This window comes from Arvicanthis niloticus, chromosome 19, assembly GCF_011762505.2.
Source record: "Arvicanthis niloticus isolate mArvNil1 chromosome 19, mArvNil1.pat.X, whole genome shotgun sequence".
NCBI lineage: Eukaryota > Metazoa > Chordata > Mammalia > Rodentia > Muridae > Arvicanthis > Arvicanthis niloticus.
The window spans coordinates 45,608,057-45,625,811 of record NC_047676.1 but is presented as its reverse complement, the minus strand read 5'-3'; the positions used below and the strand labels follow the sequence as shown (position 1 = coordinate 45,625,811).

The window sequence follows — 17,755 nt, the reverse complement described above, 5'->3', positions numbered from 1 at the left end:
GTGTGGACTTCCCTGGAAACTCTGCTGATGGGAAAGGTCCTAGTGTGTGGACTTCCCTGGAGACTCTGCTGATGGGAAAGGTCCTAGTGTATGGACTTCCCTGGAGACCCTGCTGATGGGAAAGGTCCTAGTGTGTGGACTTCCCTGGAGACCCTGCTGATGGGAAAGGTCCTAGTGTGTGGACTTCCCTGAAGACCCTGCTGATGGGAAAGGTCCTAGTGTGTGGACTTCCCTGAAGACCCTGCTGATGGGAATGGTCCTAGTGTGTGGACTTCCCTGCTGATGGGAAAGGTCCTAGTGTGTGGACTTCCCTGAAGACCCTGCTGATGGGAAAGGTCCTAGTGTGTGGACTTCCCTGAAGACCCTGCTGATGGGAATGGTCCTAGTGTGTGGACTTCCCTGGAGACCCTGCAGATGAGATACACATGTTTAACTGGCTAACTGTATTTTGTGTAATACTGGAATAAAATTCAGAATGCCTAAAAAGTTGCAGTTAAGTTTGATCCCAAAGAGATTTTCATCTTGTAAAAAATGTAAAAGGATGGTACTCCGAATGAGGGTAAGAACACAGAAGCCATGACAATATTGAATGTGAGATAGGGTGTATTCCAATCTGTGGGAAAATTAAAACCCTCCTTTTTGTAGACTTTGTTCTGAATTCACTTCATGCTTCACCACCTGTTTGTTGTTTTTTCTATACTGAAAACATTATGGCTGATGGGCAGGTCAGTTAAATGTTACTTCAAGTTCAAAGAGTATTTCAGGTAATGTTAGGAAAAAACCAAAATCATAATTGGAGAACAAACAGCCTGCAACAAACTAAGAGCAGTCCTGGGCAGACTCAAGGGTCCTGTGTAATGTATGTGACGGGCTAAGAGTATTCTATAAGCTAATTTTGCAAGTTAGTTGAATTAATATGAAGAACTTTTTGTTGTCAAATTATGATTACATATGACTATTTAGAAATCGTTTTACAAAGCTTTTGAGTTTTAAATCATTTCCAGGCTCTCGCAATGTAATGAATTGGTTTGAAGGACAGGTTTGCCCCTTTAGTGCCCTTTGCTCCTAAGTCAGACTGAACACACAAGACCTAGGCTTCTCATCTCTCCCCTTTCTCTCCCATGCTTCACAATATAGTCCTCCCTCAGTCACTAGAGTGTGACTCTCATGCACCTTACTGGCTACCTTCTCTTTGTCTTTCAGGTACCAGTTTAAATATTATAGCAAAAGATGCTATCCTTGAAGCCTCAAGCTAAAATAAAAGTAGCACATTGCCATGGTGATCTCAGTTGCAACTTACTACACATTAAGATCAAACACAAGGTTTTTCCTGCTAGACTATAACTTTCCGGGTATTACACAGCTCATTAGCAGAGTACCTTTCACATTGTTGGTTCTGGGCACAAATGAATGGAATGAATACGTTAACCTAAAGAAGAGAAGCAGCTTCCATTTACTGCTGCATCAGCTTTATCATTTAGGTGCAGTGCCCTCCCTCACTTCGTTGTTACTATTTTTACAAATGTCCACAGGCTCATCAGTGATACAGCTTGCACAGGAACCCATAGCTACTGTCGGTAATAGACTAATTCTGTTTGCATTTAGCAAATTCAAGAAGACATTTACAGTGGTACTATAATCTTTTATTTTCTTAGCTGTCTTTTGCCATCTTGTCCTACCATCTTTTTGCAGTCATGCATGTAAACCTGAGATGATCAAAGGTTGAGATTTTCTGTAATTATGCTTTTTATAAATGTTAAGAAATTCCAGTTTACTAAATCTGTTAGAATTAATTGAATTTGCTGTCTTAATACTTGCGGCATATCTAGGTCACTGTGCAGTTATGAAGGCATCATCTGTAGGTGGACTTCTCACAGCGGTTAATGTGACTTTTCTGTTGTCAGCATGCTGTCAGGTGGTTCCGATGGCGTGATTGTACTCTATGACCTTGAGAATGCCAGCAGACAGCCCTATTACACATGTAAAGCAGTGTGTTCCATTGGCAGGTGTGTATTTGAAAGTGTAACCCATGAATATGTAAACAGTTCAGTATCATTTGCATCAAATGGAAACGGTGAAAATAGCAGTCATATGCATGGTGTAAACAAAATTCAGTTGACATGGATATCCTTTGACACTTTCCTTGAAAACTATCAAAATTCAATATATTTTTTTGCCATGTGACTTCCTCCAGACAGTTTTTGTATCAGCTTTCAAATGAATTTTTAAAAAGACTTTTGTGTCATTTTGTTCTGTACCTACAAAGCATATCTCAGTAACTGTGGTTTTAATACCACTTAGTATAAGGTTCATGTATGAATCTTTCAGCTAATTATAAATGCAGACTAAGTTTTCAACTGATGTAAATGGGGAAAAGCTTAAAAACAGGGTGTAATAAATATGCAAGCAGTCCTGTCACCATACATGCACGAGCCTCTTTCTTGTCTGTCTGCTCACTCAGAAAAGCTCAGTTTAAGCCCAGGCAATGAGGGCGTACTCAGTGCCTTTAAACCAGCACTTGGGAGGCAGAGGCAGGCAGATATCCAAGTTCAAGGCCAGCCTGGTCTACAAGCTGAGTTCTAGGACAGTCGGGGCTACATAGAGAAACCCTATCTTGAAAAAATGCATACATACATACATACATACATACATACATTACTCAACCTAAAAATATACCTGTCTGTCCTGACTTCCCTGGCTATTTTTTTTCCTAACAGTATTTGAAGCTCTTTTGCTACCTGTGTCTGATTTGTTCCTGAGCCAACTTTGCCTTAGCCAGTGTGCTCTCATAGGGAGAAGCTCACAGAACTGTATGTTCCCAGAGCACTGCAAAGGACCCTAGGCTCTGATTCATAATTGTGTGTTTACATACTATTTATTTTAGAAACAGTTTTTGAAAATCTCTCTCGAGACTGGCTTATTATGTTTTAGAGGTAATTTTACTGGTTCCATCATTCTTAGCAGGCTTTTGTGATAATTAAATATTTTTAAAGCATGTTGAAAGCTGTAAAAACTACTGTGTAAATCAAGATATACTTAAAAAGTTCAGGGTCAGCTAGATGACTCAGTGGGTAAAGGCATTTTGTCACCAAGCCTAGTGACCTTAGTCCCTGAGACCTACATCATAGGAGAGATCTTACTTTCATAAGTTGTTTTGTGGACTTTACATGCAGGCCATGTGCACACACACACACACACACACACACACACATGCAATTAAAAATTAAGACTATTACCTACTCAAATACTCTAGGATAGCTGAGCACAGTGGCATACACCCTTAGTCCCAGCACTTGGGAGGCAGAGGCAAGAGGAATTCTGTGAGCTTTAGGCCAGCCTGGTCAACCTAGTGAGTTCCAAGATAGCCAGGACTATGCAGAGAGGACCCTGTCTCCAAAACGAGCAAACAAAAGGCCAAACAACAACAACAACAAAACCAAAGAAGCAAAACAGAATACTCTAGGACATCTCTTTGTAGAGTATATTTCATTGTGTGACAATGACCTACTTGTATGCACTATATCTTAATCTATATCACTATATCTTATACCTCCCACTCCCTCAGGACTCCCCTCAACATGTCCCCCTCCCAATGTTATGTGTTCTTTGTTTGTAACTCATTGAGTCCAGATAGTACCACAGGCTTGCTCATAGATGCAAAGTCATCCATCAATAGCCAGTCACTCCTTAGCTGGGAGTGGAGCCTGTGAGCTCCTCCTCCATCCCTGCTGCAGTGTGGACTGGCTTGATCCTGTGCGAGCCTTAGGCAGATAACCATGGCTGCTGTGACGTCATGCACGCTTCAGGACGCTTCATGCTGTCCTGAAGATGACATTTGACAGAGCTTCTCCCTGTCCTCATCTCCTTTCTGTCTGTTCCTCACAGCACTTGAGCACTCAGCAGTTCTTAGGCTCAGCACTTGGACCTCTTCTGAGTCTTTGCTTTAGCTACTGCCCCTGCAGAGAGAAGCTTCTCTGAGCCTGAGAGCAGCCCAGCACAGGCTGTGAGTAGAAGCAGGAACATTTAGAAGGCAACTGACACTGTGTCCATTTAGCTGCCCAGAGCCTGTGAACTTTGTAGCCATGGGCTTTTGAAGAGCTTTACAGTAGTGGGCACAAAAGTGCCTTTTTGTGAAGCATACCTGAAATCCCAGCTTGCTACTGATTGCCACCTTGCCTGGCAGGCTGGTATTGTAGCATGCAGCTTCCATATCTGCATAGTACCACTAATGAGTTTCTCTCCTAGTGGCCTGCATAGCAGCTTCTCAGACTGTGAAAGCTGGGTGGCTGGGAGGACACTTGCAGGTCAGTTCCAGCTTGATTTCTCCGTGTCCTGCAACCAAGGTGTACTGTGTCTTCAGCAGTGATGCCTTACCATCTAATTAATGGTGGGCAGCCAAGATTAATAGCAGTAGCCTGGGGCCTCCCAAAGTTGCAACACAGCATGGGACCTGGTTTTTAAGAGGTTTGAGCCATTTACACACTTTCAACCCTAATCAAAAAGAAAAACAAAGGAAATTAAATTCTAAAGTGCTGGCCTTAAACTCACAGAGGTCCTCCTGCCTCTGCTTCCTAGGTGCTGGGATTAAAGGTTTGTGTCACTACACCCAGGTTTAATTTAATAATTTTAAAATTTGATATCTGATATTAAAATTTAGCATTAAGTTTATTAAATAATGAAATATATACATATTTTATGTGTTCAACATATGTGTTTGTGTATATATATATATATATATATACACACACACACGCATACATATAATGTTACTCTATGAAGAATTGTGATCTGGTAAGTTTTTTGTTATGTAATTACGTAAATGTTTAATGTGTCTCTATTTTATTATATTATGACTTTTATTCCTAGGTTTAAAGTATAGAAGTATGACATTGCATTTCAAAATGGGTATATTTATAATGTCATTTAAAAAAATAATTATAATAAAATTCATTATGTTATTGTGGCTTAGGCAACTTAGTAATATTTAGTGTTGTTAGACTTAATTTGTTTGTTCTTGAGCATTAATAAATTTTACTCTCAAAATTCTTACTAACTATACCTGAAAATACAACATGTAATAAAATGATACAATATTATGTCCTGTTTCAAAATTTAAAATTTAAAATATAAATGAGCTTTGTTTGTATTTCTACAGTAAGGACTGGCTTTATTTAAAACAACTCATCAGAAAATCTATGTTGAAACCAAGACTCTGTGGAGCATATCAGAGTCGACTCAACTAATTTCAAGTAGAAATTTATTGGAATGTGCTTGTATCTCATGTAATTGTGGAGAATATGAGAGAATCAAGTTTATCCAATGAGCAGGAAGAAGAAGGAAGGAAGGAAGGAAGGAAGGAAGGACGGACGGACGGACTAGAATAGGGAACATCCCCAGGGGACATAATGATTCCATTTGCACTTTAAGTCACCAGCGTGGGCCCAGTTCTGCAGCCCTGGCTAATCACTCAGTCTCCTTGGGATTTCCATCCACACTTGGAGATTTAGCATTCCAAACAGTATTCCAAACAGTTACTGATCAGTGTGCTGATCAGTAAAGCTCAGCACACAGCTTTGCCCTTAGTGCCAATGAAGAGGAAAAGATAATTTCTAGAGTCTCTCACTTCCTGTAACAGAAAGTAGGTACTTGCTCTCAATAAAACAGGGGCTCCCTGCATCTATGAGAAGTTTGAATTCTTAGCTGAAAAGAAAGGTGCCTATGAGCTGCTGTCCACACATTTAACTGTCTTCATTCAACTCTGGGTAAACACTAATTGTGAGGAATCCCATGGCAGTAAGTGGAACATTCCACAGTTCTAATAATGATAATTGAGAAAGGAAAATCCCATGCTAGTGTGGAAAACCACTGTCATCTCCAAGGTGAAGGAAGTCCACTGTAGTTGGCCACATATACCCTGCCCCTGCACACACATATACTGACCAACCCACACACACACACTGAATATAATACAGGGGTGAGCATATCCCACATGGTGTGCCTCAGGAGAAGGCAAGCCTCTACATCTTGAAGTGGGAACTGAATCTGGAGATGCCTAGGCATCCTCTCTTCCCTTCAGAGTAGCTAGGACAAGGATGTGTGATGTTACCGTAGCAATCCATATCGTCTTACCTGAGCCTGCTTCTTTTTCGTAATAATAGATTTGAAACTCACCCAAGACAGCAGTCTAAATCTTGATTGCTGTTTTGTAGAAGCCATCCCGATGTTCACAAATACAGCGTGGAGACTGTTCAGTGGTATCCTCATGACACTGGCATGTTCATATCCAGCTCATTTGATAAAACTCTGAAAGTATGGGATACAAACACATTGCAGGTAAGAACATTAACACCTTTCCAAATTGCTTTGTAGGATAATGGGAAATTGAATCTCAACTGTATTGGATGATCTCTTGCTAAGATGTTCTGAGTGTCAGATATGAAAACAGTATAGTTAAGGAGAGTTATACCCTGGTTAACTAATGTCTGCTAATTAGTTCTGTGACAATGGGCAAATGCCAAAAGAACCCTGCATCTTTGTTCCCTCATCTGTAAATGAGGGCAGGATGGCACCTTCTAGAATGGTGCCATCTATTCTAGATGGCTTATTTACCAACATACATAAAATATCTAGCACAATGCCTAGCACATAATCAACACACAAAACCTTAGCAAATACCTTTATTATTTGAAACCTTTGAGCTAAGGAATAGAATTAGACTTTTCACCTCTTGATCTAAAAACTTGCAGGAAAAGAAAGTTTTTAAAGTAGAGTTTAATAAAAATATAGATAGCAGAGATGAGAATTATATAATAATTAGTGAAATTTTTCAGTACTACTATTTTCTCCTGGCTTTCTATCTACGTACCTGTAAAACCTCTCTATAGGAATGTGACATCTCTTCAGAGTTGGTATTGCCTGTGTTCTTGTGTTCTGTGCCAGCCAGGATTATGTAGCAAGACTCTGTCTCAGAAAAACAAAAGCCAACAAAACATATGTGGTAAAGTTTAAATGTGTGTCATGAGCTTCCTGTTTTGACCACCATGGAGTATCTTGAGATCCAACCAATCCTCCATTGGCAAAGCCAGCAAAGTTCTGTTTAAAGGGTTTGAAAAGCTGCTAAGGAATCTAGAACCCTATAAGCTAGTTCTCGGAGAACAGAAAGATCTAGAAAAGTGACTCCAACTTGATAAATGTTGCACTCTTGTCATTTTTTCTATATAGCAAGAGACTGAGAACGCAGGACTTAGATAGCTTCTAAGAGACAGAGTAGCAGTTGGTCATGGTTTATATGCCTATAATTCTAGCATTTGGGAGGCTGAGGCAGGGGAGTCATGCATTTGAATCCAGCCTGTACTGTCCTGTAAGTTCAAGGCCAATCTAGGTTATAGAGCAAAACCCTGTTTCAGAGCAAAACCCTGTCTCAGAGCAGCAGCAGCAAGCACACACATATAAATGGCTCCCAGTTCTGGGATAGGAATTAGGTAGTTTATTGTGATCAAAGGGTTTGCAAGAAATGCATCTGGAGATAATCTAGGAACTGGTCTATTTGGTTCTGATTGGGGAAATGGGTCTGCACCAAACGTAGAGGTTTGTGACTCAGTAACATTCAGCTGCAGAGAGGAAGCTTATATAGAACAAAATGCTATGAATAACCAGGGTTATAGCACAGAAGAAGTGGCAACAAACCCTGCAAAGTAATAGAAAGGAAAAAGACTTTCTCGAGGACAGGGGGTGAACAGCTGTATTGGTCAGCTTCCTAGCTGACCAACCAGATAGAGTAACAAGGCTATCAGTGACAGTGAAAGAGTAGTGTAAATAAGAATAATGAAACAAAACTAAGATTGCAGTGAGTTAAATGGTAAGTGGGTCCTGGAGAGATTGTTCAGTGGTTAAGAGCACTGGCTGCTGTTCCAGAGGATCCGGGGTTCAATTCCCATCATCCACATGGTATCATACTATAATCTGTACGTCTGTAAGGGGACCTGACACTCTCACACAGACATGAATGCAGGCAAAACACCAGTACACATAAAATTAAATCAGATAATTTAAAAAAGAGGAAATGGTGACTAAAGATTGCTAAATTTGATATGAAGAAGAGGAAAGAGCATTGAGGGTGGTATTTCTTTGTTTTGTTTTGGGGATAGATACTAAGATGAAGAGCATTTAGCTTTCAGTGCTTCTGGGAATGAGCCAGAAAGGACAGTAGTTAGAGATGATTCATAGGTAACCTGTAGCTTGAAGTTGGCCACAGTGTTGAGAGGATCTGAACACAAGCAGAGAGATTAACTTGTGAAATGGGAAAGGACTGTTTCTTCATGATGGAAATGAAGAGCAGAAAGCTTAAGCAAAAATGACCAGCTGCATAAGAGATTGGGAGATTTCTGATTCAGTGGCTTTTATTTTCTCTTTGAACTAAAAGATCTGGTCACTTGTTGTGATTGCATAAGGATGTTTGTGAGCAGTGCAGAGCTGGAAATGCTGCAGGGTATTGCAGACAACTAGTGAGACTCTGCACTGTGGGCTGGCAGTCCTTACTAAAGTCTACCTGCAGTGAGTGCTCTTCTAGTGAGGCCAGTCTGCTAACTGCAGGGCTGCATGGTTTTGCTGAGTAAAGCAGAGACTGACATAGAGTAAGTGGTGGGCAAGTCTGACTCAAGGTGTCTTGTAAATAAAGTGGTACTAAGAATACAGGCAATGGGGCTGGAGAGATGGCCCAGCAGTTAAGAGCACTGACTGGTCTTCCAGAGGTCCTGAGTTCAATTCCCAGCAACCACATGGTGGCTCACAACCATCTGTAATGGGATCCAATGCCCTCTTCTGGTGTGTCTGAGATAGCTAAAGTGTACTCATATAAATAAATTAAATAAATAAATAAATAAATAAATAAATATTTTTAAAAAAAAATACAGGCATCTTCATTAGTTGCTAGTGGCTACTTTGACATTGCCATAGCAGAGATGTCTGGCTGTCTTTGCTCATTGAAACTGCAGAAAAAGCTTGCCAGCCTTTTTGTACATCAGTGTGGCAGTAGATTAAAAAGGGGGTATTCCGGGCCCCTTCTGAGTCCCCTTCGCCCGAGAAAGAGACACGTGAGGCAGTGTTCGGGTAGTTACCACAGCGAGGCTTTATTCTCGTATCAGCAGAAGTGGAAGACCCCAAGCCCAGGAAAGGCACTGCTATATGTACCCTAGAGTGGTGTGTTCACTTCTGATTGGCTGTTCACTCATCACCCCTATTACGCCCCGGGATGGGCAGTGGCTTTGGCGCGCTTTTGCCTTTTGCACCTGCGCAGTTAGTTGTTTACTTGTGGGAGCACAGGATGCCCCCGCCATCTTGTAATGGAGATTGTTGTCACGCTCACCGCGGCTCCTAACAAGGGGGGTGTATTTTGTGGCTTTAGGGTAGAAGTCTTGACAAATAGGATAGCAGCAAACAGAGAGAGTGGTATTGGATGTGTTGACTTTACAGTCCGCGCTGGAGAGGACAGGTGGACAGGTGGACAGGAAGGGACTCGAGGGATTCAGGGGCTTGTTCCAGAGTTCTAGGGTAGTTGGTGAAGAAAGCCAAAAGGAGATACTGTGGTTACAGATAGCTGTCATTCATGATTTCAAGGGCGTGTGATTGAATCATGGGATGAAAACTGAGGCCAGGCGCCTCTGAAGAGGCAGAGCTAGCTAGCTCATTGATGGAGATGCTAACCTGCTAGAGAGGAATGGTGAGCCAGAGGCTTGTCTTTCCTTAACTTCTGGGGTGTGTCATGTTTTAGTTGATAAATTGCTAACAGTCAACTAAGAATATGTTCAAGTTGTGGAAAGGAGAATTATTGCTTTGGGCTTTGGTTTTACATGTTTGTTTGTTGTTTGTTGATCGTCTCTTGATTAACAGGCTGCAGATGTGTTTAATTTTGAGGAAACAGTTTACAGTCATCACATGTCCCCAGCAGCCACCAAGCACTGTCTGGTAGCAGGTGAGAACACATCCTTTTGCCTTTTAGCATATGGAAAGCTCTCCCATTTTAGAGTTAGTTATGTTTGACAGAAAACCTTTAACCTAGGTAAAGGTTACTTTAAATACTGTATCCTAGTGTAGGTCCAGCACATGCTAATGGCTGGGATTCAAAGACTGAGAGTTCAGTTCTCTCTTTCCCCTTTGTTTTGTCCTTTGCTTTCTTTCAGGGAGCCTGTGTCTGTTCTCTGAGGAGTCCTTTTAAATCACTAATCTTTGAGGTTTTTTTATATTAACAAAATATGGTTCCTCAGTGGGTAGAGCTGTTTGCTGCCAAGCTTGAGGCATAGAATTTGATCCCTGGAACACACATGGTAGGACAGACTGACTACATCAGGTTGTCCTCTGATCTCAGCACGCCCTATCACACGCACATGCACACACACACTACATATATGTATTTTTTAATTGGATATTGTATTTATTTACATTTCAGATGTTATCCCCTTTTTCCACCCCCCCCCAAACCTCTGTCCCATCCCTCCTCCTCCTTTTCGCTTTTATACCATTTTAATTTTATGCAAATATAAAGGTCAGTTCTAGGTTGAGGAACTAGCAATACAATAGATGCAAATAGTCAAGGAACAAGCAAAACAATAAACACAAATAGTCTAAGAACCAGCAAGGCAATAAACAAAATTCCGTGAACACTCCTGTGATCACTGTTTCTAAGGGCTTATCAGGATGACTAAAATATCTGAGACTACCTCCCTGTCCTAGCACAAAGTCATTTTCATTGCCTGAAGCCTATTTCGTTGTTCTAGGCTGCAGCCCATTTCCTTGTCCTTGGCCAATGTCAGATTCCTGCCAGGCAGCCCTAAAAGTATAAACAAGACTGAGCCTATCTTAGGTCGTTCTAATAAATGTATTTTTTTAATTTGATAATTTTTCCTGCTCAACACAATGAAAGGAAAACTTCTTTCTCTTTAACATTGTTATGGAAAGGAAATAGGTATTTATATGAATCCTGCAATAACAACAAAACATTTATGCATAAAGAAGAAAAAATGTTAACCTAATATTAGGTATCTGGTCCCAGGCCTCCATTATTTCTGGTACTGCAATGAGTCTCCTCACAGCTGGACTTCAAGTAGCTGCTTCATCTCTAAGAGCCAGACACTAACTGATCTTCAAGATCTATTCAGCCTGGGTCAGTTGCTATGACGCTGTTTCTAGCAATTGGAGGGATAGCAATAGCGTTAACTTGGGGAAACTGCTGTTGAACTTGAATGGTTTCACGTGACAACATGGCAAAGAACGATACATCCCCTTGGAATGCTGATGGAGGCTCCCTTGTGATGTTTCACTGTAGTTACTTCTCGGTGTCTCTGCACAGCCTACAGCCTGTGCAGACTGTTCTCTTGTAAGATAGGCAATGGAGCAGAGGTCTGCTGTGAGCGAAGTGCAGGCACAGGTCCATTTCTCAGTCATAACCAATAGATACAGACGCTTTAGATGTTTGTAAATGGATTATGGCCTGTGTTTTCTATTTCTGTATAGAAGACTGAAAATGCTATGATTGTTAGTGGTAATTTGCTGAGATCTTTTTAATAATGTAAATATTATATAAAAACTTTTCATGATTTTTCTTTAACAGTCGGAACTAGAGGACCCAAAGTACAACTTTGTGACTTAAAGTCTGGATCCTGTTCTCACATCCTACAAGGTACTTTAAGATAGATAGATAGATAGATAGATAGATAGATAGATAGATAGATAGATAGATAGATCAACTACTACTTTGAATAAACTGTTCAGTAAAAAGAATAATTACTCATAGTATGTTCTTTGTAAATGACTTGACTGATGCATTCTGTTGTTAAGTCAACAGAGAAACAAAGGTCCTTCTGTGCATTATTCTTGTAAAACTGAGCTGTTGAGACATTTCTATGAACAGTAACTGCAAGGGAAACTCAGAGGAAATGGGAAATAGAAAATCCAGCTCAGAGCCTTGGCTGTTCTACATGAAAACCATTAAATGAGTAAAGAGATTCACGTCGTGCAACCTGTTTCCTGACCACTGTTTGATAACATGGCTAATGAGCAGGCTTATTCTTCTGTTAAGATTTATCTTGTGTATGCGAGTGTACCGTAGCTGTCCTCAGACTCACCAGAAGAGGGCAGCAGATCCTGTTACAGATGGTTGTGAGCCACCATGTGGTTGCTGGGAATTGAACTCAGGACCTCTGAAGTCAGTGCTCTTAACCACTGTGCCATCTCTCCAGCCCCGCAAGCTTTGTTCTTAAATATCTTTTCTCCTCAGTACAAACATTTTAGAAAAAAGTGATAAAGCAATACTCTGGAGAAGTACATTAATATAAATAACTTCATTAATTTTTATCCGTATTATTTCATCTAATTCTAAAAAATGAAATGTTGGAATGTAACTTAGAAATGGACATTTTTATCCGTCTCTGAGAAACATAATAAATATACCAGAAAAACCTGATGGAATGAGTAGCTTTTTTTTAAAGGTTTATTTAATAATTTAATGTGTATGAGTGTTTCCCTGCATGCATGTATGTGCAACACAAGCGTGCCTGGTGCCCTTGGAGATCAGAAGAGGGTGTCAGCTTCCCTGGGACTGGAGTTACTGCTTTGAACTACCTTGTGGTTGCTGAGAATCAAACCGCAGTCCTCTCAAGAACAGCAAGGCTCTTAACCATTGACCAATTCTACAGCCCAGTGGGTAGCATTTTTGATATTATTATCATCAATAATTTCAGTTGATTAAAAAGCTAGGCAGATAAGATGTCTGATTTGAATAGTTCCATTAGGTAAAACTATTCTACAAATTCGTCATCTCAGTTTTTTAAAAACAACTGTTAACACACTTTTTTCAGTCAAGAGCTTTTTCTCTTTTTTTGTTATAACTTTATAAGAAACCATAAAATATTCTTATTTCTTTAAAATACTTATTTTCATTGCCATGTATTTCTGTTATAGAGACAGACACCTCAGTGATGTGGATGGATTGATACAAATTAGTAATTGTATTTTTTCCTTAAGGAGAAGCTAGTCGGTCCTTTTACATTGAAAGTCCTGGGTTAAAAACTTCTCAGAAACCTCACATTAGTCTTTAAATGAAGACACCTCAAGTTTAAGAAGTGATCATATCCATTCAGTATTATTTATACTTGTTGTTTTCTGAGTCAGGCAAAATTACTGCCTTCTTGCTCTTTTTATGTTTTGTTTTGTTTTAAATATTTTACAAGACTTTTCACTTGTATTTGCAGGTCACAGACAGGAAATATTGGCAGTTTCCTGGTCCCCACGCTATGACTATATCTTGGCAACAGCAAGGTAAAGTGCAATTTATTTGGTTTTACTGTTAATATTAGTAATTAGAAGCAATTTGAGAGGTTGCATTTTCATGAGCTACAGATTTTGTCATATATAGTTAGTACCTGAAAATTAAACATTAAGTAACAAATTTCAATCCATATCAGCAAAGAAAATATTCTTTGCCTCCTTTGGTTTTGTGTTTTGTTTTTTTGTTTTTTCGAGACAGAGTTTCTCTGTGTAGCCCTGGCTGTCCTGGAACTCACTCTGTAGACCAGGCTAGCTTCGAACTCAGAAATTCTGCCTCTGCCTCCCAAGTGCTGGGATTAAAGGCGTGTGCCACCACCACCCAGCTCTCTTTGCCTCCTTTGTATGTGTGTAAGCCAGAGGTTGACACTGGGGTTGTCGTCCTCCACTGGATTTATTAAGCTCTCGGCTGAGCCTTGAGCTCATTGGTTCAGGTAGGGGGACTGGCTTGTTTTCCTCTTCCCAGCTCTGAGATCACAGAAGCACACAGCTGCACTTGGGTTTGCAGGGAACCTACACTCAAGTCCTCATGCTCGTGCTGCAGGCTTCTTCTGTGAACTGTCTACCCAGTGCCTCCTTTGCAGGATATCCATCTTGAAAGCATTCACCTTTGAGAACCCAGGGAAAGCAAGAGAATCTCTAGTGATATGTGAATCAGCTCACACTGCTAGCAACACAATTGTGTTGTTCTCCTACATGGAAGTATAACACTACACACTTAAGAGTGACATTTTTCATTTTTATTAACCCAAAATGTTTGCTCTGATATGAAGTACCCATCTATCCATTGATTTAGTTTGTTAATATTTGATGGCTACTACCTGTTCCAAGTATGGTACTAGAGATACAGGTTGGTAGCAACTTCAGAAAGCAGACAGTCTACAGAAGGAAAGATCACTGCCTACAGAACATCTGAAATGCCTTAGTAGCAGCATAGCTTCAGTAACTAGTACAGGAGAGTGCCCTGGGTGAGGCTGGACAGTGAGGGTAGAGTATGGATTGGAGGTGAGCTTATAAAGAGTCAGGATGATAGGCTGTGGGGAAATGGCTAGTTACAGTGCATAGGACCACTGGACAACTGTGCTCCGCTCAAGAAACAGACTACAGCTATGCCCAGCCACAGAGCTCTAAACATCACATGATACAGACAAAGATTTTTGGTGTACAAAGGAAGGGACCTCAACATAGGAGAGAGCTTTGGAAGCCCTGCTAAAAGGAAGGAAAATCACATACATAAAAAACTGTCAGAGATCAGTGACCTGAGGAGGTAAAAGTGTGTGACTGCTGAGGTACAGTGACATCAAAAGACAAATAGATCAGGCAGGATGTCAGAGGAAGATACTCGCTGCCAAGCCTGCCAGGGAGGAGTGATCCAGCTCACATAGGTTGTCCTGTGATATTTTTCCTTGCACTCATGTACGTACACACATGCATGCACGTGCGCCCAAATAAATGTAAAATTGTTTTTAAAGACTATTGTTGTAGTCTTTATGAAGACAGGATAGGTAAGTGGGTCTGACTGGGAGCACATGTTACTACAAGGTGATTTTTAAAGGAGAAATTGACACAGGTTCTGTCTGTTCCTTAGTTGTTTCACTTGAAAGAAAATAAAATGTCTAGCTTCTAGATGATATTAAATGTATTTAAATGTTTGACCACAAGAAGCAAATAAAAATACTGTCTTCATGATGTACCTTAGTTCCAAACTTCTATAAAAAACAAGAAACCCCAAATTGATACTAAATAAATGTTTAAACAAAGAGACTCCCTAACTGCTTGATTGTCTAGATAACAACTGAGAAAGAAGAGAAAGTATGTCATGATCACTGTCATAGCACCCTGGAGAAAAGCAGAATGTTGTCCTTGTAATCTGGTAAAAAACCATCTCTCTTTGCTACTGTTTCACTATTTTATGTACTGGTGAGTGGTGAGTATTGAGTATTTGTTGAAATAATACAGTACAATTGTAGAAATATATTGGTGCTAATAGCGTGAGACCACTGTGGTCAAGTTGGCAAAATAAAGAGTGGAGTTATTATCCTAGCTACATATGTCAATATATGACTTTTTTTCCCTCAGTGCTGACAGTAGAGTAAAATTATGGGATGTGAGAAGAGCGTCAGGATGCTTGCTTACTCTTGATCAGCATAATGGGAAAAAGTCACAAGCTGTTGAATCAGGTAATAAAGACCATATTAACATAAAAGTACAGTAATGCTTCTTATGGTGGGTTTTCTTTTCATTGAAATCAAATTATATATATATATATCGACAAATTAAAAACTGATTTTTATAAATGGCATTCACCATGAATCAGTTTGTGAATCAAACTTGATTGTGGTTTTCTTTCTTCTAAGATACAAATAACTGGAAACTGCTTTTGCCTCCAAAGTTGCAAACATAACTTCTTATGTAACTTGGTTGGCAAATATTTTTTCTTTAAAGCCAACTATGCAAATTCTATATTATTCAGAAAGCTACAATAGAGTAAAGAAATGGCGCTGTTTTGTGCTTTCATGTCACCATAAAATATGCAAGTTGTGGTCAGCGGAAGTTACATGCAGTCCATATGACATTGCAGCTCAATGTGTTTCTAAGGGATTTAATTCCTGGGTAGTAGCTTTCACTCATTCTGGACTAGAAGTGTATTAGGATACAATGAGATGCTTCCTCTGCTTTCCTAGTGATGGGATTCCAGGCAGGCACTGCCATTACAAATCTTTAATTTGTCAAATGATTTCTAGTTTGGAGGGAACTATATAAAAGGGTTGAAAGGTGTTTAAAGTTCTGTATTGAACTGTACATTTAATTGAGTTTAATAGCACCATTTGCTTACTGAAAAAATTATACTTAGCAGGTTTCTTTGTCTGTCCTTTTCCTCTGTATTTGTGGTTCTTTTAATGTTGCTTATTTTGTGTTCACATAATCTAAAGGTTGGTTATGGTCAAATTATAGTTTAAGTAATTCACTAGTTATTCTTTAATGTGTTTACATATATGCTCAATACATTAAAACATAAACCAAATGTGTTTTCACTGCAGCAAACACTGCTCACAATGGGAAAGTTAACGGCTTGTGTTTTACAAGTGACGGGCTTTACTTGCTCACCGTAGGCACAGACAACCGGATGCGGCTCTGGAATAGCTCCAGCGGGGACAACACACTGGTAAGAGACTTCAGAGGGCTTCAGTGAGCGGATTTGTGATGTACGCTTTGTACGTTGCTATAGATGTGACTTTATTTCTTGCCTTTGCATCACAGTCGTTAGTAAATTTTAGAAAGATGCTTTAGATATGAACAACTAATTCTCAAGTCAAGGTAAGCCAGCCAATTCTCACGCCTGGCACGCCCTGCTCGGACTAGTGGAGTAGGTGTGTATGTGCCTGATGCTTCCAATGAAAAGATTGAGAACTTCTAATATGGATGAAGTTACCAACAGTCAGATTTTACATTTAAAATTAATCATTCTTTTTTTTAACCCATCCATTCTAGCTGATAATTTTCTTTAACATTCCTGAGAGGGTCACTCTGATTACTTATATAAATACTAGTATTTCTATGCTGTATGGAGTCGGTTTTTTGTCTGTGATGGTGGCCTCAGACCCGGAGGCTTGTGCCTGCCAGGAAAGCACTCTGCCATGAAGCTGCACAGCCCAGCCTCCCTTACAATCCATGTGGAGTAGGTTTCTGTCTATCTCAGGGTAGATTCTCTGGCATTGACTTTATACTTTAGACTCTACCGTTCCTTGTGTTATGTCCTAACTCAGCACCTTCTTCTCCTTTCTCCTCATCTTCATTTAATAAGTATGTATTCAGCATTTACTTACTGGCCAAGCAATAATAATATCAGCAGTAGGCAAAGCATAGGAAACCTGTCTGCTCTTAGGAAGCTTCCAATCTAGGAAGGATTTAAAAAAAGAAAATCAGTCAGTCAATGGATGAACATAAACTGAAACCGTGGAAAAGGAAGAGCCTGGTATGTGTCTACACTCAGGTGGGTCTCAGGGTCAAGGCTGGACTACCTAGTGAGTTCAGAACCAGCCTGGGCTACCTAGCAAGACCCTATCTCAGGAAAAACTCAGTAAAAGAAAAGACACTAGGAAGTTAGAGTACCTGGGTTTCATAGGGCAGTCACAGAAGGCTTCATTGAGAAGTTAACATTTAACCTAGAGGAAAAGAAGAGTTGATCCATCAGCTACTTGAGAGTTAATCTAGGGAAGAAAGGAAAAATGTTCAGAGACTGATGTGGTAGCATCATGGATACTCTAGGAACAACTGGAAGCTCTTATGTGGAAATCCACACACAGTAACAGGAAGTACAGATGCCGAGAGCTGAGCCGTGGAGGCCTGTGTGAGGTCTAGGAGAGAGGGACAGCTGGTAAAGGCCTCTCATAGACAAGTGGCAGGATCACACCATGTCCAAGTGTCATGTGACAAA

At 40.2% G+C, this 17,755-nt stretch overlaps 1 protein-coding gene across 6 annotated transcripts in view; it reads left to right on the top strand.

The window, feature by feature from the left end:
• Positions 1–17,755, top strand: part of Ercc8 (ERCC excision repair 8, CSA ubiquitin ligase complex subunit) — a 48,383-nt gene that overhangs the window by 10,411 nt on the left and 20,217 nt on the right. For 2 of the 6 annotated variants that reach the window (XM_034523641.2, XM_076916221.1), the window contains 7 exons: positions 1,905–2,006; positions 6,210–6,333; positions 9,889–9,970; positions 11,606–11,674; positions 13,245–13,311; positions 15,397–15,497; positions 16,359–16,483. In XM_034523641.2, the coding sequence (XP_034379532.1) occupies positions 1,905–2,006; positions 6,210–6,333; positions 9,889–9,970; positions 11,606–11,674; positions 13,245–13,311; positions 15,397–15,497; positions 16,359–16,483 (670 nt within the window). Of the gene's footprint in view, positions 1–1,904; positions 2,007–6,209; positions 6,334–9,888; positions 9,971–11,605; positions 11,675–13,244; positions 13,312–15,396; positions 15,498–16,358; positions 16,484–17,755 lie in introns of those variants that run through there. The other 4 variants (XM_034523642.2, XM_076916222.1, XM_076916225.1 and 1 more) reach the window with 4 other exon arrangements.